The sequence below is a fragment of the Carettochelys insculpta genome, chromosome 17, assembly GCF_033958435.1.
Source record: "Carettochelys insculpta isolate YL-2023 chromosome 17, ASM3395843v1, whole genome shotgun sequence".
NCBI classification, from domain to species: Eukaryota; Metazoa; Chordata; order Testudines; family Carettochelyidae; genus Carettochelys; species Carettochelys insculpta.
The window spans coordinates 22,571,380-22,599,142 of NC_134153.1; the positions used below are offsets into that span (position 1 = coordinate 22,571,380).

The 27,763-nt window shown below is 46.7% G+C and overlaps 1 protein-coding gene and 1 long non-coding RNA gene across 3 annotated transcripts in view; one reads left to right on the forward strand and one right to left on the reverse strand.

Annotated features, from left to right (window-relative positions):
* Positions 1-239: 239 nt before the first annotated feature.
* On the forward strand, positions 240-27,655 carry LOC142022219 (uncharacterized). Its single transcript, XR_012647888.1, has 3 exons — positions 240-458; positions 26,156-26,202; positions 27,164-27,655. It is a non-coding gene; the product is annotated as an uncharacterized LOC142022219 (long non-coding RNA).
* The window catches only part of RIMS4 (regulating synaptic membrane exocytosis 4), a 92,177-nt gene continuing 80,033 nt past the window's right edge, over positions 15,620-27,763 (reverse strand). For both annotated transcript variants that reach the window (XM_075011817.1, XM_075011816.1), the window contains exons 3-6: positions 23,946-24,058; positions 23,286-23,387; positions 22,130-22,269; positions 15,620-15,838 (exon numbers count right to left, since the gene is read on the reverse strand). In XM_075011817.1, the coding sequence (XP_074867918.1) occupies positions 15,620-15,838; positions 22,130-22,269; positions 23,286-23,387; positions 23,946-24,058 (574 nt within the window). The remainder of the gene's footprint in view (positions 15,839-22,129; positions 22,270-23,285; positions 23,388-23,945; positions 24,059-27,763) is intronic.

Consider the following 27,763-nt stretch of genomic DNA (forward strand, 5'->3'; position numbering starts at 1 on the left):
TCATGTTACTGCTGCATATTTACTTTTTATGATCCAGTAGTCTAATAGGAATAATTTAGTATTTCAGATAGTTAGAGATTGGAATGCATTTTGCCATCATGGGTGGCTGGCTGTGAAAAGAGTTGTGTTGAGCAGGGTGGGCCATGGGTCAAAAAGTTTGAGAACTATTGCTCTAAATGCAACTCTGGCAAGCGTTTCTGTTGCTTCCCTTTAGGCTCTGCCCTCAGTGCTTGCAGCGTTCCTGGAGGAGTAAGTGTTGTTAGCATCCGTCCCTCTGGAGCACAGCCACCTGCAGGTGCTGCTCAATGATTGGTGCTTATAAGAACAATGAAAACCCAGAGCGAGGATGCAGAGTTTGTGCTCTTGGAAATACTCAGAATGATGAGATCGGAAGCCAGCGGGGGTGTGTGGGTGCAGCCTTGTTCCTTCACGCCGCAGTTCAGCCATAAAGACAACGGGTAAGTTCTGTGCTTTGCTAAACTTCCTGTCTGGTCTGCTTTTTGACATAGATAAGCTCCTGTGGGCTGTGTGGGACTCTATGCCTATATGCTGGGACCCACTGATCTGGAATAGAGGGTTTTGGGTAGCCCTGCACATCTCACACTCCCAGCCACTGCTCTCCTACAGGCTTTTGGCACCTAAACAGGGCCTGTGAAAGCCTCACAACTGCTGCATCTGGCTCCCGAGAAGTATCTCCACTCTCTCACCTGCAGTAAGTGACAGAGCTCTGATTACTTCAGTGGTGCTGAGGTTCTGGCCCTTAGTCTCCTGGGGCTTACCATGTGCTCCCCCTTCTCTCTGCTCTCAAAGTAGCCCATTGAGCTGTGATCCCACATGGAGATGTGGAAGGTGGCAAGGACAGCTGGGTGCCCCCAGTCTCACTCCCCAGTGGCTGTAGGAAAAGGACTCTGCCTCATAAGGGGCTTCAGGCCAGTCACTGCCCTATGGGGATGAGAATGAGCTTACAGCCCCTTCTAGATCTTTCCCTTTTGTATGCACCTTAAGGGGTTGGACATAGCAGAGCAGGCCAGTAGCTGTGGCATTTCCATTGTGCCCTTTCTCACGGGGTGGTCCCGAGCATCTTTCCCAGTCTTCATTGCTGCCCACCACAACCCAAGGTGCTCAGAACCACCCAGCTTCATCACAACCCACCACCTAGCAAGTTGCTTACCATTTCGAGCCAGCTTCCCCCACCTGCTGCTGCAGCTAGTCCTGCCTTCCTTCATGTCTGCTGGCATGGGCCCAGCTGCTGCAGGTACTTCTACCACTTAGCCCTTCTACTCAGGTATTTGGCAGACCACCGTCACCTGCCTGCACCAGGGCCATTTAATGTCCTGGGGAGGAAGTGAGGAATGCTGGTTAGCTCCTGCTGCAGCACAGCTCGACCTCCTCACACAGACTTACTCCACACAGCCCAGCTAGGTTAAGTTGGGCTACCCACCTTCCTAGTCCCCAGGCTGTGGAAGCAGGTGTTCCACCAGCTCTAGTCTGGATGCATAGCAGGGGTGGAGGCGGAGGCACCGGCACCTGCAGCTGGATGGCAGAGGTAGGTAGGTCAGTAAGGCAATAGGTAGGGAAATGAAAACCTCTCTCTGGGGAGCAGTGAACTAAGCAACGTGGTCAAACTCAGCCCTGGGGCAAGTGGGCCTAACTCACTGGAGCTGGGCCCTTTGTGCTATCTCTGCTAAATGCTGTTTGGTTTAGTGTTGCTTTGTGGTGCCCAAGACCAAGGCACGGCATGATTTGTGTCATAACAGGACTGTGTGGTGCAGCCTTTGGCAGGAGGTAAGACTGGGGCAGAAATAAAAGGGGCAGTGAGTTAGGTTGGGGTGAGCAAAGGTGTGACGAGTGAGGGCGCTGGGTTGCCGTGAGTCAGTGCTATAGGTGCATGGCCAGCAAGTCTTCTTGCCTTTATTGGGGCAGGGATGTTTCTCCCTCACAGGTTTGATTTCCCTAATCATTTAGGGCCTCATTGTTTAATATGAGGTCATCTGTTTTGGGTGTGATTGCAGTCAGCCTGTCCCAGCTTCTGCCCTGGCAGGGTCTGAGCTAGGGAAGAGTAGAGGATTCCTGCATATGTCAGGTGTAAGAGGACAGTTATGAATTAGAGAGGCAGCATTGCCTACTGCCACTGGGGACAGGGCTTCTATAGCTCGGGTCTGGCTCTGCCACTGATTCAGTGTGTGGCCTGGGGCAAGCCCCTTAACCACTAGGGCCACTGTTTTTAAACATGATAGTCTAAAGTTAGGTTCCTAAATCTATATTTAGGCACTTAATTAAAAGTCCTGAGCGCTTTCAGCACCTAGTGACCTCACTGGGAACTGTGGGTTCTTGTCACTGAAGAACAGGATGATTTCAGGTGCATAATGTCCAAATGTTGCTTGCAATGCATGATGGGGACATGTGGGCTATGTGGTTATTCAGGAAAGTCAGAACCTACGTAATTCCTTCCTGTAATAACAGAACAATTTCAAAGTGCTTTACAAGTGTCGTTATCCCACTTTAAAGCTGGGGAAATAGCAGCCCAGAGAGCTGAAGTGACTTGTAAGATCATGCACCAGACCAGTAGGAGAAAGCCATGAATAGCATCTGACCCCAAGCCTGTGTTCTGTCCACTAGGCTGCACTGCTGTGACCTGGGTGCAGTGGTTCATTAGTTCTGCTGGAAATGACTTTCATCAATGCAATGGGGGTGGGGAGAGGCAAGTTTATGTAAAACATGGGTAAATCCAGACACAACGAGATGTTGATGGACCGACTGATTGACATGTGAAGTCTGAGAACAACAAGAAGTCTTGTGGCACCTTATAGACTAACATATTTTGAAGCATAAGCTTTTGTGGGCAAAGACCCACCTCATCAGATGAGAAGTCTGCTGCACCTGCGTTTGGAAGAGGCTCAGTATTCAAAGACAGCGAGTGCCATCTGGTGGTTGAATGAGGAAGTGCTACACTGGAATTAGGCGTTTTCAGAAGTGAATTGCTAAGTAAAACTGCCCCAGCACATTTGGGAATTCAGTGCACCCAGCTCCCCTGGATCCCAGGGGCAAAGTAAGGCTAGCAGGAGCCTGAAGAGTGTTTCCAGGTAACTGGCCAAGGGGCAGGGGCCAGCACATCATTCCGTGGCACACCCATTATAAACACAAAGAACAAACCAGGCCTATCTGGGGGCATCAACATTGTTGGTGTGAAGAGGTGAATAGTCGTATGTATTCATTTGACTGTGTAGCACCTTTTACTCTGAAGGGTTCATAATCCGCTTACCTACTGCACCATGGAAATGCAGCCAGCTCTGGGGCATGGAAGGCAGAGGGCTGCCGTACAAGCATCCTTCACCACCAAACGAGAAAGATTGCATGATACTCCTGAAGGAGCTTCTGTGGAAGGTGCTACAGGTTGAACCTCCCTACTCTTGACTGGTGCCAAACAAGAGAAACTGCTCAATTGTGGGAGGTCAGTATTGTCTAGCAGCATTGCCAACACTTCCACTGCTTTCTGGGCTCTTAGACATTTAGGGGTAAATTAGATCTAAATCACAGCACAGAACACTGAGAGCCAGCACTGGTGGCTGCAAACAAACTTTATGGGACTGCAGAAAACTTGGCCACATCCATGCTAAGTGGTCATCTGGCTAACTAAAATCATGCTGGATTACAGATGTTGCCAGATGAGTGACGGACTAGTGATTCAACCTGCATTCTCGGAGCAACCCTGCTAGTGAGCTTACAGGAAGGTGGGGGAGGAATATGTAAGTAGCTCCATTCCAGGTGTTATATACAGGATTAGGATAAAATTCCTGTAATGAGCCACCAGAAACCAGTCAAGCAGCAGGGTGGGTATAGCTATGCGCAGCAGCTTTGTGAATGTTTTTTTCTAGTTGTGCTTCTGCAGTCTCCTCCCCTTGTTTTGCTGTGTAAAGAACAAAAGGCTGAGTAGTGGAGCTGGTGGTGAAGGAGTTTTCCTGTCCTGTGAGAACTGAAGCATTCAAAAACAATTCCTCATCCTGAACTGGGACCAGCTGCCGTCTCCGCAATTTTCACACACTGGAAAGCCCACAAAAATTTGAATCAAGGCAAACACAATGTTTTGTTTTGACTTTTTCCAAATGTTTGAGTTCACAGTTTGACTTGCTTATTGCAAATTATTTTAAATTTAGAAACAAAGCACTTCAAACCAGAATCGCCCAGGAATCTAGTTCTGAAAATGTCCAAACAGGACACTTCCACAATCTTCCTACATTTAGTCAAGCTTTTCTGCCCTGGAAAATTGCTCACAAATGGCCCTTTCCTGCGAGTGATTTCATTTCCAATTAGAAAAAAAATTAAATTCCCTGACCTGGTCTACACTAGCCTAGGCTTTGGGTTTTGCTCCTAGATAAGATGCCAGTGAGGTCCATACAACACTCACCCAGTTTATGGCAGAGGCAGCTGAGGCAGGAAGAAGACCATTAGGTGAGAACCGTGGGATAGCACTTACCACAAGAGCATGTCCTCCTTATCAACTGGTTCCACTACCATTTTGCAACTTGTTAAAGCATTAAATCTGCTGCTGCAAACAGCCTCTGCCAGAAACAGCCAGGACTCCCTTGGACTTGGGCCCTGTGTTTAATCCACTACTGCATGAACACCCTGATTGAGAGGAGCAGCAGTAACTTGGAAAATGAAAATGACAGCCTGTCATAGTTGGGGGTCTCAGCTATTCCAGTGCATAACACAGCTGGGGCCCACTTTGCACCTGCATGAACAAGTGCAGACCAGCACCTCTGAGCCATGGCTCCCTAAGAACCCAGATTTGCACACATGAATGGTAGGGGATGGGCAAAGCAATTGCTTCAGAGAATGGTCGAGCTGCTTGTTACCTGTAGATTTTAGAGCTATATTGAGAGAGAGTGAACAAGCCCCTTCCCTCTGATTTGATGCTTAGGAGTGTGGCACGGTGTTGTGGGTGCAGTTGTGTTGGTTTTGCACACACTGCAGAGGGTTGTGTCCACTTTCCTGCGCTACCTTGAGGCTGTAGACTGAGCATATGATTAGCTCCTAAATCATCCTAATCTGTCTAGCAGGATGGCAGGTGACCCTGGTTGCCAGCATAGGACCAACAGCCTTTTCTTCTGGTGCTTTCCTAGAGGAGGAGGGTTTTTAATTTTACTGAGACGTGTCAAAGTCCAGCTGGTTTTTCATGTATTTCACATGTAAGTAATGCCCCCCACCTGTGTTAGTATTTGGAAGCAAGGCACCCTTGGCATGAGTGGAATTGAGGGGCTGACTGTTAACTCCTCGCTGAATTTTATGCCAGTTGAGCCCTCCGCATTAGAATGGCTCTGCAATTACTGATGAGGCACCGAATCTACAGCACCAAGGTGCAAATTAAGCACACAGCAACCATGTCAAACCCAGCCTGGGCATTGACAGGTATGACATCAGCAATGCACAGCTGGCTCCTCGGGCATAGGCGGTATGGATGATGGCTGGACAGCCCAGAAAGATAGGGCACTGGCTCGCTTACTGTTACAGTATTGCAGTTACAGAGCCTGAGTTGCTAGGTGAGATTGACGTTAAGGTCACCCATTGCTTAGCAACTGCCAGAGCCCGATGTTGCTTTTGCAAGTTGGTGATGGCTTGACAGCAGGAGATGCAGTTCAGCTCTCTGCAGCTTGCTGGTTTGGCTTTCGAGCCATCGACATTGCTGGAGGTTTCTCCCCCACCTTCCTAGTCACCTTCATTCTGTTCTGTTTGACTTTCGCTTTCCCTGCATAACCCTTTCATCCTCCTCCCACTGTCCTCCCTGCAGGTAACACCAGCACTCCAGTCTGGGGACTTGCTCTGGCAATAGGGCCTGTACTGTACAAGAGACCAGTAGGGCCTCAGGGGCTTAAGGAACAAGCTAAGATGGGCACTCCCTGTGACATCACTCACATTCAGTCAGGGAAGGGGCTGGTCCCTGCCCCTGGGGGTCCCAGGGAAGTGGTTGTTGGTTTTAGGAACTGGTGAGCACTAGCTGCAGGAGGCAAATGCCAGACTTGTAAGTCCCTGCGAAAGCTGCTTCTGCACCTTACACTCCTTCAGTCAAGGAGCAGACAGAATGCTGCCCCTCCCCGCAGGTGTGGGCAGCAGGGAATGAACCTGCACCTAGCTGCTCAAGGCTATTTGGGCTCCTAGGGGCCCGTGAAATCAATGGCAGTTGGCAGGTGACTGCCTTCGTAGATCTGGGCCAGAGTCTCCCCAGCCTGACCTAAGACCTGGCTCGGCTAGCCGAAGCTGTAGCAGGCTCATCAACCTCCCTGGGGCTGAACTAGAGGAGGACAGAGCAGTAGGGTGGGGATGTGGGTTATGTGACCAGGTATCCATGGATGCAGAATAAGGGGCACTCAGCAGCTGGTGACTGAGCGACAGGCTGAGCGTTAAATGGCAGATGGAAGCTAAAGTCACTGCCTGGTATGGGCAGACAAAGATCGACCTTCTCCAGCGAGGCAGGAAGCCACGTGTTCATGAAGGTAACCAAGCGTTTTTACAAGCCTCAGTTTTGTACTGTGTCCCCTGGGTAGAGAACAGAGTCAGTCTAATTTTGTCACTGGCAGTAGGAACAGAAGCAGAGCCAGACTAAAACTTAGCTGTAGACTGAGAACCCCCACATGCCAAAGACAGCCAGGGGTGGGGACAGGAGCTCTGGAGTCTTTGCTACAATCTCTGAGCTCACTTGAAGAGGTGTCACTTTTGAGGGAAGGCCTGAAGCATCCACCCTCCCTGTTGTGCCTATTCTCCCTCTTTACCCTCTGCACAAGAGGTACATATGATGCCAAAGGGCTTGAAAGTGGCTCTCCCACGCAGGGGAGAGAATAATGCTACAGGCTCTAGGTGCCTTCTCCCGATCCCACAGCAGGAGCTGACTGTTTCTGGGGATCAATGCACTCTTACAGCTCATTGAGATGATGAGGACTTGAAGATGAATGACAACCTGTCTTGAAAATGAGGCATAAGTTTGATGGATCCTGGCCTCAGGAACAAGAAGTCCCTTCAAGCAAACTTGGCATCAGAAATGAAACTGGTGGGCGGACTGCTCTGGTTCTCTCCTGCATGAGATGAGGCCTGATCCCTAGCTTTTCACACCCACCAGGTCTTCCATCTGAGTTAAAGGACTGCCTCCAGAGATGTGCAGAGCTGATCACCCTCAGATGGTCCACAGGTGGAAGCAGGTCACGATGGCCCAGTACTCTGAGGTGGTTCAGAGAACCTGCTTCGATGCCCAGCTGATGTGTCATGTTAATGTGCTCCACGTCTAACCGATCATTTGGGCAGGGAAGGCCCTTGGGGATGGGTGAAGATTCACTTCTCTCTACTAGAATGTGGGGGTATGGTTTGCCTGCAAGAATCATCTCTCACCTCATCCTTTCCCTATTGCAAGGATGTCCTCTCCTGTCCTCAGCAGCAAACAGCTTAGTCCCAGGAGGATGGAAATGCTGTACTGTAACTGGTCACTAGGAGTCCTGCAGCAGTATCTGGAGAAGATGCAAGGGCTTGTACCAGACAGCAGGTTGGACGAGATGTCGGACTGTCTGGACTTAATCTTTTGCAAGTAGCTCTTCTATGGGCATTTTCCTCTCTTGGCATGGCTGTTCTCAATCCAGTGGGCAAGAGGATCTTCATTTTTAATTGATCCTTTGTTTTTAATGTTAACTATTAGCCACCATAACCTTTAATAAGAGAACAGAGGGTTCGAAGTTCAGACATTTAAGTAAATTCAAGCAACAAGCCATTGGTGTGAATAGCAGTTCAGTCACTACAGGTGTACAGATGGAAAAAAAATGTACAGGACAATTCATACATGAAGCAAGGGGAGAGAGAAGTAGTGATAGGTGTTTGGAGCCAGTCCATAACAGCCAGTAACCATTCAGACAGTGAGGGCTTAACGGGAGAAGGAAGGGCTGATTGTGGGCATTGAGAAAACCCTTACAGCAATGCGTCTGGGAACCAAATTCATGCAATTAAAAGCCTCAGATACAAAAAAAAAAAAGATGTTTATTATCACCTTTATCAATATTTGTCCTTAACTTAACATTGATTTGTAAGTCACTCAATTGTCACGTAGTCTGAATAAAACCTACAGACAAAGTACAGCAGACTCCTTCCTTAAGTACAACTATCCAATGAAATGCACTGAACGCTGTGCACCGAGAGTTACACTTCACATACTACAGCATTGATATGGACAGTACAGTCTCCTGCAAAGGCTTCCAGCCCAGAGAGCCCCTACACCTTGCAAACAGTGAACACTGGGAAAGGTCCCTGTTCTTCTGAGTAATGGAGAAGTGGGACACCAACCTTCTAGCTGTTTACAAGTGATGCGTGTACTCCCCCTTTCCCGCAGTGACGTCATGGCTAAGATTTAACCTACTCGTCAATTATATTTCAGAAGAATATGGCGAGAGAAAGAGCGTTGCAGAGACAAAGCACAAGTAGGGGGTTGCTGAAAGCCAGGAGGGACCTGGCTGGCCATTTGTGCCTGAGAAAGTCTTCTGCATAGTTCCTATTATGTGAATAGAGTGGAGGGTCACACTCAGGCAACTTTTACTCCCCTGGGCAAGGCATCCAACAAACCAGCTGCCTAGGTACAGCATAGAAACCAGCAACCCAGCAGAGACTGCCATGCAAGGAATGCTGCAGCTCCTTGCTGGGTATGAAAAGAGAATTCTGGATACTTCTGAGACATTTAACAATCCCCAGCGATCACCCAATCCTAGTTTAAAGACCAGCAATGACAGCACTTATTCCCACAGACAATCCCTGCTTGGCCACAGAGGTCCAGTGGGCCTTTTGCACAGCAGCTGCAGCCGGCTCAATGCATGAGAAATACCTTCATGAGGGAATTCTGCAGTTGGTTTGCTGCACGGGATGCTAAGCAGCTGCATCAGCGTTGCCCATAGGGTAAACTCCATGGCGGGCTGCTACTGCTGTCTCTCCCACTGAATCCCCCGGCCCTGCTTGGAACAGCTACACAGTTGCTGGAAAGCAGCTGTGCAGCATGTTACAGTAGATAAGGCCCACTGCCAGGGTGCAGCCCTAGGGCAGCAGGCTTGCCTTGTGTCACTATTTTGGTCTCACTCTGTGGACTGGTGGGCTTTGGGTGCAGACGCAGCCCGCAGGGAAGAGTGTGCTCCTGGCCCATGGTCCTTAGCTGGAGCCCTGGTCAGCCCCTCCACTTCCCCCATTTGGAATAAGGTTTGGAACCTAGATCTGGGGAGTCAGGCCTGAGGATCCGAGTCAAAAATCAAATTTCCACAGGCAAAGCAAAGGAATGTAGGGGTGGGCAGCGCAGCAAAAACCAGAGAGTGCACAATCCTCTGTTCCAGTCTACTGTAATCCCTTCTCACATGCATGGCCTTGAGCCTATGGGATCAGGGCTCTCTTTGCGAGGTGGTCCCATCTCCCATTAATGCTGACCCCAATGGCAGTTACAGGGTAAGATCCTGCTGTTGAGCTGAATGCAGGGCTGCCATGGAGATGCTGCAGTTGGCTGTTCTGTTCATGAGCACAGTCGTGCTTTTTAATTTGATACAGTTTTGCAAGAAGCCGTAAGGGTACAAGTAGATGCAACCTGACCTGCTTACCCCTTGTCTGAATTTTGGTGTAGCTGCTCTAATGTATCCTTTGGACAGTAGAACCATCGTACATTGCATTTACATAGCTCTTCCATCTGCCAAGCACTGCCCAAGCAATAGCCACTTAAGCTACATCTACATGGGCAGTACCTTTCAACAAATTGCATCTACACCTAAAAGCAGACTGAAAGAGCAATCCACTCTGTCAACAGAGAGCAGCCACGCTGTCCTGCCCTCTCTCGACAGAACGGCTGATCAGAAGCTCTGCAAACAGGGCTGTCTGGGGAACCGGAAGCCCTCTCTGTCAACAGAGCTGTTTACATGGGCACTCTGTCAATGAAACACTGGTCAACAGAAGCGCTATTCCCGATCGGGAACAGGGATAACACGGTTGACTCAACACCTGGGTTTTGTCAACAAACTTTCAACAGGACACTTGAGCCGTGTAGATGCTCAGCGAGTTTTGTTGCCAGAAGCTGCCCCTGTAGATGTGGCCTAATTAACATTGTACTAGTTTTAGCTTCTGCCAGGTTCTGCACAATAATGTCAGGAGCTCCATCGGCACAGCCCCTTGGTGATTTTTAAATAGATATGGGGATTTCTTCATGAAATCCATCATGGCTTGGAAATTCTACGTGGATCAAGCTTTGAGTCTCTTGAGGTCTAATTTTTTTTTTGATTCATTATGCCTAAAATTTAATTCGTTCTTAAAACTAAGTTAGCCTGTTCTTGACAGTTTGGAAGTCATTAGATGGACCCAGCTTTATTTAACTAGGTGGCCTATGCAGACTATTCTAATTTGTACATTAGCCCATGTTCTACTTTACAAAGGGGCACTTTCACCTTCACCTTGGGTGGAATTTTTAATGAAACAGACAAATATCATAAACAAAAGAGAGAAAAAAAGTAGACCACAGAGCCATCAAGCTCCCATGCTGATATTCAAAAATATCTCCCTTTAATTTACCTGGGAGATCTTAAACGAAACAGACCACTAGAGGGCAGAGTTTGCAGAACTCCAGTATGAAAAACTGTCAACTGGGGAGGTTGCAGACGCAGTGGGAAAACTGTGTCATCAGGTTACAAATGCTAAACAGTCCAAGAAAAGCAGGGAGACTGAAATATTAAATTATAGTTTTTAAAACTGTAGTATGAAGTCGCCTACAGCTGTTTCATTCTTCAAAGACTCTTTGCCAGTAAGCAAAATTGTTTACTTAGAATCAGTCTATAGTGTAATGAACATTTCTCACATGGCAATAGGCCAATCTTTGCTTTTATTAAACCATATACTCAATTGATATGGATCTTTTCAGAAGTGATGTAATTTATAATGAAGACAGTTATCTACTGTTAACATGTACTACAGCCTGCAAGTCACAATCTGTGCACATTAAATGAAATATATTATTGCTTATTAGCCTATTTAGACTCTTTATAAAAAGATTTTTGTACAGAATACAGGATTAAGACAAAACTAGCGAAGTAGTTTTCATCTTGAAAATACAACATCAATTTCTTCAACAAAGGCTTTAAGACTTTATGAACAGTAACAAATATTTCTAACAATTTAATGATCGGTTTACAGAATGTTGTTTAGGATTCTTTCCTGGTAATTATTTACATTTTTTAAACAGTTGATAAAATTTAACATGGAACATATGAATCTAAGAAATGAGTAAACTTCATACCAACAGCATAAAACATTTGAATATGCTAAATTATGTCCTCTGTTAAAAATCATACAGTTTTGTCTTTAAAGAAAAATATTTCTCCTGTTTTACAATATTAATAACTGTGTGCCATAAACTTAAAATGAATTTCATAAAAAGTTGTCTTTGCTGTCCACACATTACCAAACATGCTTAGATCGAGATTCTGTTAACTGCTTAACATGATAAATAGTTCCTTTATAAGAATGTGACATTGTGGCTCCAGAAAAACTTACAATTTCTAAACAGTACCTTGATAAGTGATTCAATAATTAAGAACATTAAATATATACAGTCACTCAAACAAGGAATTCTGTGATTTTCCTTCAAAAATCCTTAAACCAAGAAGTTGGGATGCATAGATTGGGCAGCCAGCCCAAAGTTTGCTTAGCCATGATGCTGCAACTGGATCCACATAGACGAACCCTTACGCTTGGATCTGTGGAGGTACTAGAATCCTGGATCCATGGATTCAAATCCACGGTCAGCGCCTTATTTTGTCTCTATATCATGCCAGCTGAGTCAGGGCAAGGAGAAAGCAATACCAGAAGAATGGGGGTGGGGGGAAATCACACTTTGGCCTGAAGATGCCAGGACTGATCACTAAGTCACAACTGCAGTGCATTCACACGACAAATGGGGGAAATCTGTACAACAGGTCTTAGTTCAAATATTCCATGCTGTGTTCATGGAATTCCCACTGGGAGAAGGGCATTTTGCCCTTAGTAATGTAGCTCTTACCACTTATTTGAAAGCAAAGGGGTAGAGAGCAAAGGTGGTAACATCTAAAAGGATTCCTTTTGCAATTGAACTTCCCATGAATATTAAAGGTAGCTTTAGGTATGCTAGAAATGGAGAAATAGCCCTGTGCTGAGCACACAGTTTGTCCCTATACCCACCTTTATGTTTACTCACTGATCAAAAACATCAATTCCTCTGCTTAAAAACAAAACATAACTAACACCTTGAGTTAAGACACAAAACAACTATTTTGGCCTTTGCAAGTTCAGGTTCAGATGCTAGTTGTTCTAGTAAACTGCTACTTTTACAGACACAAAGTGACCAGGGCAGAATTTAGAGCTACCTTCTCACATTATATTAGAGAGACACTGCCCGGTCAAATCTGACCAAAAAAACCCAGCTTTTCCAAGCCTAAAATCTTGTTGGACACACTCACCTGGGAGTCCTTTTTTTTTTTTTGAAAAGATTTTCTCTGCTTTAAACTTCACATACTGTGGAGTTCAGTGCAGGAAGTACCGGCTGAATTTCTGCCTGAGGCATGAAGGAGGTTGTGCTAGAAAGCTAGATGGCCATAATGAACCCTCTAGCCTTAAGCTCTTTGAATGTGAGCAATTAGAAGAGTTTCTAGGATTTGTTGTGTTTTAATCCCACCATCCCAATGAAAAATAGTTTTATTTGCCTATAAATACAATCCTCAAATATTTGACACTAGGACACTGTGGCATTCCCCTAGTGAATGAGAACAAAGTGAAACTAGTTAATTACTATTCAAGACGTGAGAAATGCAGAAGATAATCTAAAAAAGCATAAAATCAATGGTTAATATCTTTTAATTGTAATATCTTGTATAAATAAAATAAGAGAAAAATATATATTTTTAAAAAATCCGAGTTTCACCCTGACAGTGTCCTTTTAATGTGACTAAACACATAAACAAGACAATAGACAGTTGAATAGTCATATATCTAACTAAACGATCACATTGGACCTTCCAGAATTTTGGGAGTAGGGAAGTATGACACCAAAATGTGGAATTTCCTATTCATGGAGGACAACAACTGTCCAATGGCCAGTCCCAAAAGGAGATTTCTTGAGATGCTATTTGGCATACGTTATTCCCATACCCAGTTAAAAAGATTTGGGAAAAAAAGTCGCATGCCTCTTACTGGACACAGGTAAAATGTTAATAACTAGTCATACAGATAATATCCAAAAAATACCCATATAAAATTTTCAGACTAACTGAAGATAAAACCCCTGTCATTAGTTATCAGGTTTGGAATGTATCTATTTTCCAATATTCCTTTTACAGACTGCTATTAAACGATCCAGTGCTATGAACCACTACATCTACCTACTCTAATCTAGTTCACACATATATTGTACAATATTGCCTAGGATTTACTACATACCAAGAGTAAAGGGTGTTGAATTACAGTAAGTGTGCTTTTTTAAAAGAGCCACAACATTATTTGAGCAGCATGCAACACACTGTCTTCAGCTAATAAACTGAAATTGCCTAGTACAGTAAAAAAAAAAAAAAAATAGACTGAGGCTAGAGACATTTGTCCAAGGAAATCAAGAGATCAGACTGAAATGTTGGTGCTTTTGCCACCTGAAGACACTTAACATTCTCAGGTTTATATATTCTCAATCTCCCAAATATTACATAAAATTTTGCAAAGTATATTGTTGGGTACATTATTTTTGCAACTACTCTGCAATCAGTGCTTGTTTTTGTAAAAAAAAAAAAAAAAAAACGAAAGCCAGTACTCAGCTGGCTCCCCATCCCAATCCCCAGCCAATCCCGCGGCTGGTGCTGCTGAGATGCCGGTACTCATTACGGTCAAATACTGGCACAAAAAAGCACTGTCTGTAATTGCTTCAGAACATTTAAAATGACTCAGCTAAGCTATAACCCTAAACAACTATGTTCTCCATCCTATGTAACTTCATGCTTTAGTCCTACTTACTTGTGGTCTTCATGGAGAAACTGTCAGTGCGTTGCAGTGACAGGTCATGGCTCCTAAATATGACATGGGATTCCAGGTTCTTAACTCACAAAACAAAAATTTACTCCTAAAATAGCAAGCGGCTTTGAGACAGCAGTCAAGTCGTCATTAAAAATTATGGGAAAAACCCAAGTAGAAGAGGCTTAACTACCATCAACTCTTTGAGATACTCCAGTCTCCTAAAAATGCTCCACAGTTTTGGGGTATGGGTGTCTCCAAGCATAAGCTTTTGAATCACTTGCATGATTTAATGCACCTCGAGAAAGATCCCACTAATTTAGCATATGTGGCTGAGAAAGCTGCTCTGCTTAGCAGTTCACAGAATGCACTTTACTGCATTAACCTACACACTTTGCTCTACAATTAACATCTGATGTTCTTTTTTGCCGTTCTTAATCAACAAATATACAGGCTGTGAGTAGAATGCCAGGTAGATTTCCCCAACCTCTCCTGTGCCCATACTTTGCGGAAAACATCTTCCACTAAACAATGTCTGCGTGGGAATGGAAGCAACACAACATGTTTTTGAGCAGTATGTGCTCATCAGCACCCCTCCATGGGTGACAAACTGAGGTTTCTCTTTGCTGCACCCGGTCAAGTATCTCCTGTCTCATAGTAGAATAAAATGATATTACTTCAGTTCAGTCCATAGAATGGTATGTTAGCAGAGGATGGTGGCACTTCATAAGATATGTACCCATAAAGAAGGAAAAAACAACAATGCAGAAACTAGAAGCCACCATGATGGAGGAATGAGCAGCAAAAACTAAGGGGGTTTGTAAGCTATGAAAGGTCGTATCTGACAATGTGCTAGTAAACCACATCTCAAATGACAAGTCTGATGTTGGACTCATTTCCAGTGACCAGAGTTGCAGCAAATTAGCTAGCTTGCCTCCACCACTAGAGCTGTCTGATCTAACCACAGTGTACTCCACTTCTATTCCCATCACACATGCTTCAGCAGCAGTGTTAGCCAAGTACTCTATAAAGACACTTGCTGATAATTTGGCACAATTGAAAACCATGGCAACAATCGTTTTCCAGCTAACACAGTTCTTTGATGTGGAATTTTTTCTGAAAGACAGTTGCAGTTTCTTTAAGATTATTTAAGGAGAAAGAGATTATGAAAAACTCCCACAAAAAAGTCCATTCCTTTTCAGATCGGATGTTTACTTTCCAATCTTTCAGGTCTTGGAGAAGGAAAAAAAAAGCTGTGTTTTAGGAATTTCTAAAACCAAGTTCCGAAAATATCTTCTCTGCTCAAAACAAAATTGCTGCAATTTTTGAGGGTTAATACTAATCTGAAACAAGGGTGCATGGATGACAGCCAGAGAAGTGAAACAAGAGGTGTATGTATAATTTCACAACTAGGACTCATGCCCCATGGCACCTGCTACTTGGATGGAGAGGGTATATAACCCTCCCCCTTGACTTCTGTCTAAGGTCACTCTTCCAGCTCCTCAAGAACTGACTGAACATGCAATGCACTTGAGGTCAGAGTTCCAGCAAACAAAACCTTGACAGCATGTTTAAAAAACAGAAGCAGTTCCCTCTTCCTTGATCATTAAGACCTGTCACAGCAGGGTCCCACTGTGCTCTCCAAGGAGAGCTGTGAAGATTGGCGCAGGAGCGGACCTGTAGCAGGATCTACCATCGAGGAGGTAGGGAAAAGCTTGTACCAGCCAATTGCTAATGTTGACAAATCCAGTTCTTCCAAGAGAACCCTGGCAACTCCCATGAAGTGTTTGCGCTCCATGCGTCCATAGTTCCCCCAAACGATCACCTTGGAAATGAGAGGAAGGATCACAGTTAGTTTTCAAGTAAAGAACAGCAGGAATTTCATACCTCAGTTTTTTGAAAGAGAAAGATACTCACACTGCACCGGACCCATAGCCCATTTAAGTAAATGCAGACTCTCCTGGGCTTCATATGGACTATGGATCAGACACAATGGAAAATACAGTCCTAAATTTCCTGACACGGCCATGCCCCATTCAAAATAATAAAAGACTTTAGAAAAAGCGTTGGGCTTGTGCTACAAAGTTACTGCCTGCTTGTGTAAGGCCTTACCCTTTTTTTGTACAACTTTGCAGAGTTTAACATTACAAGATTTTTCCTCCCAGGAAAAAATGTGCACACTGTGCCCCCATTTATTTCTATGGAAATATGTTTTAATACGAACATGCATAACTTGAATATGCTTATGCAAAAAGGGGCAAGTAACCTATCATTCAAGAACCTGTAATCCCTGAATGTGTATAGTTGTGTGCATCTTTCTTGTATGTGGCAGTAGAAAGATGAAATGTAAATCTGCTGATTAATCTAGGTCTTCTCTAGTGAATAGTAGTAATGGTATTCAAGCAATTTAATGGCCTGGGTGTTCAAGACAATGATTTGTGAACAGTCTAGTTTTTCCTGTAAGCCTGGCTTGTGGTTGGTCCTATGAAGACAGGTGACCATGCCAACCTGGGGCTGGAATCCATCTTGAATCTTTTACTCTTCGTGGTGGGGGGAGAGGGAAGGGGGAGAGGAGAGACCTGCACAAAGCTCCCACCCTAGGGAAAGCCTATATAAGGGATAAGAAGCAAACAATAATTGGCTTCACGGACAGACAGATGAAGGGACCTGAAAAGAAAAGAGCTCTAATGAGGGGAGAAGCTGTTAGACCCAATTCAAGGAAAAGATCAGGTCTGGCCTGAAGAATTTTACGTGCAATAAGGACTAGGGCAGAGTGGGCAATAATATTTGATAGGGAGGGGGGCACTCCAAGAAATTGGTAAGTGGTCAAGGGCCGCACTCTTCCATGATATTAATGATGGGGCTGTGGGAGCTGGGATGGAGGTTGGGTGCAGAAGGGAGCTTAGAGTAGAGGATTGGGGTGCAGGAGGGGGTGAAGGAAGGGTTTGTGACCTGGGGCAGGGGAGTGGGGTGCAGAAGAGGGTGCTGGGTCAGGAAAGGATTCTGACCTAGAGGAGGGGTGCAGAGTCTGGGAGGAAGCTGTGACTTAGGGCAGGGGTGCAGGAGGGGAACAGAGGGTGTGGGGTAGGGCTGGTGCAGGCTCTGGCTGGAAGGCTCTTACCTAGGCAGCTCCTGGTCAGCAGCCCAGCAAGACCCTCAGGCAAACTCCCTGTCTGTTGTGCTCCTGCACGCTACTCAAAGCAGCCAGTTACAAGTGCCCTCTGTACACTGCATGCCCCTGGGAAGGCCCTCTGCGTACCGTCCAGGCAGCTCCCCTTGGCTGGCTGCTGGCCATTGGGAACTGCGAGTTTTGCTGGGGGCAGAACCAGCACGTGAAGGCCCCCTGTCCCAGGAGCTCACAGCACTCAGAGAGAAGCACGTGGCCCCTGCAGCCAGCCTCTTTAAACTGTGTACAGGGGTACAGAAGGTAGGAAACCTGCCCAAGGCTCCAGGGTGGTGAGCCATATCTGGTGGCTTGATGTGACCGATCTGGCAGACAGGGCATATTTTACCTGCCCTGGACTAGGACAAGAAATCATAATTTGCAACAACTTTTCCTTGTGTATTAGACTTAGCTGGTGTGTTTTGTTCATTTTAACTTAGTAACTTACTTTGAGCTAGCAAACATTACGTTCAGCCACTTAAAGTCCACTTTCTACACTTAATAAAAACCTTTTTGTTTATTATCAAATCCAATGTAAATAACTGCCCCCCTCCCCCCAGGTACCAACAGCTGTGCATCTCTCTCTTTCATTGACAGAGGGGGTGAACTTACCAGCTCTCTTCGTGTAAAACTTCTATACAGAGTCAGAATTATTTGAAGGTTTGATCCCGTTATGGCTGTGCCCCTAGGCACTGACAAGTCCTGTAACTAAGCCCTCCCAGAGCTGAGCTGCTGGAAGGCAGTTATCCCAACTCTGTGGATATACTGGAGGAGACCCAGGGTTCTGGCTCAGCAGCAAGAGGTGGTGGGGTGCCCCAGGGGCAGGCTGGCAGCCTCAGTGGTATGATCAGCCCATCAGGTGACAGTCAAGGGATTTTCATGATGCAACCCATCGCATGCTCACAAAAGTTTGCATGATTTTGTCTTGCAACACTCGACAGGGACATCAAGGCTACACCTACGCAAGAGGCTTTTCAGGGCAAAATTGCACTTTTGTCGGGAACAGCCACAGAGCGTCTACACACAAAATACACTTTGTTGACAGTGTCAACAAAACCCGGCACATCCACTGGCAGTGTTATACCTCTCCCCGTTGAGGCATAACACCTCTCTCAACAGTGTTTTATCAACAAAACCGCCACTCTGGGGCCCTTTTGTCAACAGACAGGGCTTCTGGTTCACTGGGCAGCACTGTTTGCAGAGCTTCCAGTCAGCCATTCTGTCGAGTGAGGGCTGGGCAGTCTGGCTGCTCTCTCGAGCGGATTGCTCTTATGTGTAGACACAATCTGTTGGCAGAAGTTTTGCTGGGAAATCCCTTTCGACAGCGACTTCTGTCGACAGAGGCTTCTCATGTAGACATAGCTCAGGTTTCTCTGTGCCTCATTTCCCCATCTGTTAAAGGAGGGATACCATTAATTCCTTTCTCCTACCCTCGCGTGGTTAGGTCCTGATCTGCACAATCCTATTAATAAGAATTTCAGCAAAAAAAAAACAAAAAACATTTTTTAAAAAAATACTGACTCCCTTCTCAGAACTGAATCTTTCAGCGACAGCTCAATTAAATCTCCTTAGTAACAGTGAGATGAGACAGGTGGTCTGCAAGTCATATGTGCATCTACTAGTCCGCAGATTTCATTTTCTTTTTAGTTTTGCATTAGCCTGAAGCTTGACACACAAATAAGACCAGATGCTCATCTCTCCCTTCAAACTCAAATCAGTGAAACCTTTTGTAATAATGGAAGAAACAGGGGGAAAGACCGGTAATTTTAGATGCTTTCAGGTCTGCTAAAACAGGGACCAGATTCTGATATATTTACTCAGATTAAGCAGTACTGTGACTAGTCTGACAGGAATCACTGGCATGATTCCTGGAGTAAAACATTATACAATGCAAGGAAAGGCAACAGAGAACAGAGCAAGTGACAATTTTAAAAATAAAAGTGTTCTAGGCTCTTAGTAAGCTCCTTGAGAATTCTCCCCCATTCAAGCATTCCATACGGGGGTGTTCATGCCAGTTTCATCGCACTGTAATTCAGGGGCGGTATACTTGTTCATATCAATATGAAGTTCTCTTTTGTGCAAGCATTCCAATGGAAATTGAATAGACTGAATGGCAGAAAGAGAGGGCAGAAATGGGTCCACTGAACTGGAAAACTAGGGTGGGACACTGGCTGTCAGAAGACTAAATAGCAAGCTCCATATTTGCTTTTGCAACTAGGTCTTGTGAAACACAACATATGCTGGTGACATGCGGTTACTCACCCACAGAATGGGCCAGAAGCTACAGATTAGCAAGCTAGCTCTGCAATACAAGGTGCATGGTTGGAGTTACATGGAGAGGAAGAGGAACACACAGGAAGGAAATCCCAGTCTGCAAGGGAAATCTAATGACAAGGGACAAAGACCGGTGATGAAAGTGAAATCGCACTTACAACGCAAAGCATGAGCAAGGCCATCAGCAGGCAAACACACACAAACAAACTGGAAGCTTGTGCACAATCAAAATGGTCCCATTTGTGTGAAGACAGAGGTGATCGGAGACCTCAGTATGAGGCATTCGTTCGGCAGAGGAGAGGATGAGCATGATGAGGATGAAGATGAATGGTGATGTCTGGTTAATCCCTAGCAGCTTCCAACTTCCTCCCATAGTCTCTGCAGAATATTGCAGCTTTCTCAGGGCACAGCTGCTGCCTCACCTGTAAGGTATCAGTAACGGAGAGGGGAGAAGACACATGACAAATTAGGTCAACTATTATCCAGAGGGCTAATATTCAGAGGCGCTAGACACAAATCAGTGGTTTGGCTGGGGTATAAATCAGCACAGAATTCAGGCCCCATTTTTATTCTCTCTGAATAAGCTATGAGACATTAAACTGCTTTAAAAATAAAGTTACACGATTCAAGTGGAGTGGGCTTGGGAATTGCTGAACCACCAAATTATGTCCAAGGACCCCACCAGCTCAGTGTACGTCATTCTCCTGCCAAGAGCCAGCTCTCAGCTAACTGTGCTGTAAGCGAAGCATCTCAGAGGGCATCATTCTGTGGCCTTTGTTTAGTTACTGTTTGTGAATAGCTTTCACTGTCCCAGTCAGCACTAATGGTAGCCTGGGCATAAGGTTACTAAATGACATGTGCAGTGGGATGTCCTGTACAACCATCAATCATCAAGAATTACTGACGGGCAGGGAGCCGGTTAAGGCCAACAGCCGTCTTGTCAGAGCCATGACGTGGGTGGAGTCTGAGTCAGAATACAGAATGTTAAAGATACTTCCTGAATGTTTCCCACAGAAGCAGCTGGTTCTCTCTGGCCGTGACTCTCGTGTGCAGCTGGTAGGTGCGGGTGGTTGTTTTAAATTTGATGAGGCGGCTGAGGACATGCAGCCTACAATAATTGAGATCCTGCAGTGCGTTGAGTTATGCTGGACTCACTTCTCCTGGCAACAGTGACATGGACACTTCCACTGGTCCGGTCAGTGTGCTCCTCCTCCTTACACAAGGACCTAGCCACTGCTCTGACCCAGATTCCAGCAGCTCCAGGGTAAGTTGTTACATCTTACTCTATTTGGGGGTGAACGTGAAAGCCACACAGCGGCTGTCCCTCATAAAGCATGCAGCAATGCACCTCCAGAGAACAAAAGCTAATGTCAGTACATCCCATGGGTTTGCCTGGTACTCCGCTGGCTCCCACTCCTTTCAGGGCTGAGTTCAAATTCCTTATAATTTGCAAAGCTCTTCCAAGGCGACCTGAACGACTGTGACAGCATCCCTGAGCCATCTTTGAGCTGCAAGCTAGAGGGAGCCCTGGGGATACAGAGGTTCAATACTGCAATACTGGAGCTCTGGGGATAGCATTCTTGGCAATATGCTCCCCGCTAGGGGACTCCTTGGAGGAAAACAGGCTCAGCTGGACCCAATCATATTCCTAGCAAACTGCGAGCCCCATGTTTTTGCTAACACATTTTCCCAGTAATGACATCATGGAGTTCAATCACACATCATGGGAGTTCAATCAGTGAAATGACGGGCAATAAGAGGAGCAGGAAAACCAAGAGAACTAGGGAGAAAAAGATGAGTGGAGGGAGACTAGGAAGCAGGGAAACCCAGCTCTGGGGACAGGCAGAGAGAGAGACCACCTCCCTTGGATACAGGTAGCTCTACGTGGATTTGTTTGGCACTGAGATATCCTGGTGATAAATACAACAGACCGACAGACAAAATTAGAGGTCCAGAAGAAACCTGACCTAGGATGAGTATGTTAAAAAGCAGATAGCTTCATGTGCAATTGAACTGGCTGCAACAGGAGTTCAGCGAAAGCGACTACAAACCGATAGGGAGATAATCAGGCTGTATTAATCTGCAAGAGGGATATGATCAGTTACCAATGTTCCACACGAGTGGAGATAAGCGATAGAAACTTTAAGACGAATTACACCAATGTTGCCAGCCGATCAATAGCCAGGATTTATTGTGTGTAACACATTTGGATGTGAACTAACATCACAAAACATTTCTATCCCCAGAAACTCAAGAGAGAGGTTGGAATTATCCATAATAGGATAGTAAGTGTATCACAGCCAAAGAACAAATGCAGATGCAGATAAGGCTATTTTTTATCAGGAGCAGAATCTCTGTAACATTACTCAGTCTATATGGGCAATGAAAGCAAGCTGCTCTCCATGATTCTTCAGTTATCACAGTTACTTTGTACTGGATAATGGAGAAAAACAGGCATTTTATCAGCAGACCCACAGGTCAATGATACCCAACAGGGTTTTAAATCAGAACCTATCTGAATAAGAGAATACCATCTTCCACTATGTTTATCAAATCATGATTGAGTGCATTGGTACAGTAAGTTATTCATTCATTGCTATGGCCCACTATTGCTAATTACACCGATCCTTAACAGAGTCTACATTTTTGAGTTCCAACTTCTTTTCGGAGTGCTCTTACCTGTAATACTTTGCCTTGTGGGCTCTCTGCAAACAGTAACACCTGGTTGTACAGGGGGTCTAATGACTTGCGAGCCACTTTTGTCTTCTTTTTTGCAATACACACTCCATTCTCTAGTAGATAAGCCTTGATGTAAGCAGCTGAAAGAAAAATGTACAGTCACAGCTAGAACTGTCAGGGTGCGTGCGAGAAATGTCAGGATAAAGCTTATCAAATATTACGAAAGAGGTGGTTTTCAGCAAAGGATTTGCTCACCCAGCTGTATTTTCAAGCAAACCCAAACAGTATATGCTCCCAGCTGGGCCAGGCATTCTCTGTCCAGGGCAAATAGTCCCAGGGAGTAGCTGTACTAGTCTGTAGCTTCACAAAAAAACCCAAGCAGCCTGTAGCCTCGAAGACTAACTATTTTGTTTGTTAGGTAATGAGCTTTCAAGGGTAAGATCCACTTCAGGATGGGATGCAGTGAGCTCTGACAGGGGTGGCAAGTTGTATGGGCCCATGTTGCCCAGGCTCCACCCATGGCAGGGGCGAGTCCCTCCCTGGGCTGCACTTGCTGCCCCTGCGCACCTCCCCTGCCGTCACCATACTTGCAATCTAGGCAGCAGGCAATGGCCCCGGCCTGCCCGCATTCCCTTGCTGGCTGTTGCTGCTACTGCAGCATGGTTGTGAGGGAGCAAGGCTGGAGGTTGGCCGATGGCTACGTACATAGAGGGAGGATGTGCAAGGCAGCTCCCCACCCTCCTGGCAGGTGATGTGGAGCGGACTCCTTCTGGTGCTTGGACCTATCCCTACCCTGTGAGGTGGAGGAGGCAAGTCCTCCTCCCTGGTCCCCAACCCAGAACAGCCTGCTTGCTGCCCCTCAGAAGTCCGTGACCCAGCCACCTCCCAAGCCTGCACCCCCAGCCTGAACCCGCACCCCACATCCCTCAATCCCCTCCCAAACCACTCATCCCCAGCCCAGAGCCTGCACCCCAACTCTCTTGCCTAGCCCTGAACCCTCCCACGCTCCTCATTGCCAGCCCCTCCTCAAAGCCAGAGTGCTTACAAGGTAGGTGTAGCAGTGCACAATTTGGACCCACTCTGGACACCCCCCAGAATTACATAAACCTGCCATCTCTGGGCTCTAAGTCACTTCAAATGTGGCAAAGCACGCTACCTGGGAGGGTTTTGGAGCCGGGTTTGGGGGTGAGTCCTCGGGCCTGAATGATATCCACTTCTAGCTGTCCATTTCGCTCCTGCAAACCAATCTCCACATCCCCTAGATAACAAGCCAGACACGACGGAAGGAAATCAGACAGCAAGACGGTTTTACATAACAATGCTGGTAATTAATGGATTGTTTCTTTAAAAAACCCATATCACGGGCTGGAAAAAGCAGCAATAAAAGCATTGGCCCAAAGTGGCAGTTTCCCACCTATGTTACACCAGGGCACTTCACACCCACACTTCCAGATGTCACCTCTTATTATGGACCCCTAACCCCAGGTTGGCGCCAGCCTCCCACATTGCAGCCCCCCCTCTGGAAAATGCACTTGGGGAGCACCCACAAAAACCCTTAGCGATGCGACGCTGCACATGGCGCCTTTAGAGGATGCCTGCTTTGGCCAGACCTTGCCTTTTCCATCTGAAGTGAGTCAGAGGGAAAGGGACATCGCAGCGAGCACAGCGTCAATTAGGACAGGATGACACAAATCAAGAGAATCCAACAGCCAAGCACATTTTATCTAACTGAGAACAGGGCTTGGGAAGAGAGGTGCTGACCACGCTAGTGGGTAGCCCGGGGGAGCTGCACACAGGACAGCCTTTCTTTCCTTACCCATGGAAGTGGTGGCCAAGGTCTGACGACCAACGAACTGGGCCGGCCCCATGCTTCCCAGGAAGTCACTAAACTGCCCAGCAGAGGCCAGATGGACGCCACTGAAATTCAAGCTGCAAAATAAAATGATTTTGGCAAATGGTTATTTCAGTACTTGAAAGCGGCCGGCTGATTTGACAACTTGATTTAACGTACGCCTGAAATGAACAGCTTTCATGCAGACCTCTTCTTTCCAGCTCTCATTGATTTCCATGCAGTCTCGTTAGCATAGTGCACTAAAGCCTCCTTCCCATGTATAGCAGGGATGGAGCAGTGTGCCTTGATTGCAGAATGTCTTTAGCTGTAAATCAATCACCTTGGATTCAGCTCTCCTGTCCTCAAACAGGAACCTCCTATCACCTATTCCCTGCAGGACTAAAGCTGAAACAGTATTCCAGGGTGCCCTGGAATTTATGGCCGGGTAGCTGCTGCTCCTCCCCTCTGCTTAACACACAAAATAACATTACGGAGCGCTTGAGGGAGGGGTGTCAAATGACTGGGTTCAGGCGAGGGGTGCCAAACGGAGGGATGCCCCCTCCCTCTGAATATGCATCAGACCTGATCCAGATGCCACCTATCTCAGGGGCACACAGCGTGTTTTGCATTCTGTAGCAAACGCTTTTGCAGCCTGGAAGCACCCACCGTGTTCCCAGGGTAGTTTTCATTCAGCAAAGGGTCTGAAATTATCGTGAAGATGAATCCTGCCTCCTGTGAGGAGCATGCAGGGCTTACAGACTGTACCCTCAAACTTGGGGGTGGAGGGAAGCAGACAAACCGCACAGCAGCAAAGAAGAGTTGGCAAGCTTGTTGTGCAAATCCATTGCACTGCCCTTGTAGCCTTGTCTGTTTTGGTGTTCTAGCCGCTAGTGTAGCTACATCGGCGCACACCTACAGCATTGATGTGCGGCATACCATTGTGCACTATGCCAATGCATGGCACCATTTACACTGGTGTGCTGCATTTACACTAGGGCTTGTGCCAATCCAACTGTACAACTGCCTATAGCCCTTGCAGATGTAAGGCAGTGTTTCCCAAAGCATGGTACGCATACCACCAGTGGTACGTGAAAGGATTTCAAGGGATACATGGCAGAAAAGTTAATAAATCAGCAGATGAGCACTGGGGTAGCACTGAAAAAGGGAGTGCGCTGAAAAGGCCAAAGTCCCAAAAGGGGTACGTGAATGTTTTAAGTTTGGGAAACGTTGAGGAAAGGAATGTGGATGCAGGAGCTGAAGGAATATGTTCTTTACAGATCACTGACACGGAACTGGGGAGGATTTCAGGGCTTGTCTATTTACAAGACCTGCTGAGTAGCAGATGAAGCAGTGGTGTTTTGCTGATTGTAAGCAACTTGTAAAGACACAAATTGTGTTATCAACCCATGTAGGAATTGTGGAACATCACCAATGCTTGAAATTATTGTGGGGATAAAGGACAGTCGTTATTGCAGTGTAAGATGGGGATCACACAGGGCTCTCCTCAGCAGGGCACTCTGGAGTAGAACAGGGAGAGGGTACTGATTGAACCAGCTGGGAGCCTGCTGGCTCTGCAGCCGTAAGTCTGGTTTGACTAGTCCTTCCCCCCACCCCCCATTCAAAGACAGAACTAAAGTAGAGACCAATGCTGGGGTCTGCAGTTATTCTGTGGGAATCTGCCCTAGCGGATATGGAGACTCTTGTGCCTAGGCCCAGAGATGAAGCCACTGTCAATTGAAATCACTGACAGCTGAAATCGCAGGGTTTTGCCTAAAGCCAAACCCACAAAGCCAGCAGGCGAAGGCTAGGCAGAGAGCAGCAGGCAAGCAGCCAGCAGGGGTGGCCAGCGGAGAGTATCAGACAAGCAGCTGGCAGGGGCAGCAGGCAAGTGGCCAGCAGGGGATCCAGTCCCTCTTGTGGCAAGAGTCTCCATGCTGATACACCTGTGAACTCAGGGTTGGTACAGAGCAGACCCTGCTGTGAGTGGGGAGTTGAGGCAGAAGTATACTACATACGTTGGGGGGTGGGAAGAGGCAGATAAATAGTTCTAAGCAGGGAACTAGGCTCAGCAGACTCTGGGGACAGTGCCTTGCTTAATGGGGTTTTCCGCTCCTTTCCTTTGTTGAGGAATCCTGCATGTGTCTATGTAAATTTATGTTTGGCTACTGTTATTAAACACGCTGTTTCTATTTCAGACTCTGATTGTGAGAGGGGAAGAACTGCCTTTACAGGCAACCAGCAGGTAGGCCGAGATTGTCCCAGGTTACCGGGTGGGGGCTTGAGCCAGTTTGGTTGCATTATTGACGGAATCCCCGAGGAGCTGAACCCCATCCTTCTTGGGATCACCTGCCTTAATAGAAGGGTTCCATAGATAAGGCTTGAACTGTGTCTCATACATTCCTTCATCTGTTTATACATACCATCCACCCTGCTTTTGACCCACCTTCCCCACGGAAGCAGCCCTATATGCATGCTGATTACAATTAGGAGTCATTTGCAGTCACAGCTCCACAGAGCAGAGACACGCCTGCTTCGTGACATGCTTCACGGCTTCTGAAATTGGGTCCTTAAACCAATCTATAATAAGGGTCAAACGTTGCCTAGTGCTCTCTCTCAAATCAGTACAGATCAACTTGCAAGATGGCGGCTAAACTTACACCGCCACAGAGGCTAGCAAAGGGCTCTGCTTGTCCATGGGGTGGGGGAAGAGACATTGGACCCACATATCTACCATTTAGTCAGCTGCAACCATGCACGTTTACTTCTCCTTATGAGTAGCAAACCTGAGAGCTGCTTTGACAGTCCAGCCTGAGCGCCAGCAGGTACTTCATACACTTACACCTTAAAGATCAGATGTTCAAAACCAGCGAGCTGGGTTGTGCAGTAAATCTGCCTAGAATTGTCACAGTGGGAGCTGAAGCATGTTGAGCACCTGAAAATCCAGCCAAGTGCTTTCAAAATTCAACCCAGTGCAGAACGCCCACAGCTCTGCCTTAAGTGGTGCACAGCCTTGGGGGAGAAAGGGGACAGAGCCCTCTACACAAGGGTCAATTTCCACCCACGTCTCCTTGAATTGAGAGTTTTCACCATGTGTCTCCTGACTATGCAATAGTTCCTAGTAGTATTTCCAGACAAGCCTTGCGTGGCCTGAGCTGTAATCAGCACTAACTGCAGTCCCTGCTGATTCTTGTGCTTTATTTTAGCTTGAGCTGTGAAGTCTGCATCATTGATTCTTCAGCTGTGAGAGGCACCTCCCCAGTGAAGCACGCTATCCTCTGAGGGAAGGTGCAACTACTGGCTGCAGTCTGCTACCAAACCCAGTCGATGCCATACCCTGGCTCCTCCGCTGGAGTCTGCCTGCTCTGAGGCAGCACTTCCCCTAGCAATGCTGCTGGGAGCAGAACAGGACAGAGATACTGAGTGTAAGCCAGAGCCCTGGAGAAGGGACCTCTGGGTCCAGCCTTGCACAGACACGGAGCTTACTACTGGGGCGGTGAGTGTTTGGCACGGGCAGCAGAGCCGGAACTGAACCACTAGCATTGTGACCCAGTGCCAGCGGTGGTAGGGGCTGTGGAGCCCATGAGGAAGGGCGCTGCGAGCCCCTGGTCCTAAGGCACAACGTTACTTAATCAAGACCCAAATCAGAGTACAGTAGTGTGGCCATTGCCGCTTCTCCTAACTGCTAGCAGGGGACCAGCTCTCCTTGTCAGAGGCCTGCCTGGCCAAACCCCACTTCAAGCAGCCCCCACTACCACACCACCACCTTGCTCCCAGAGCTTGCTCAATGACAGCTGCAAGTGCTG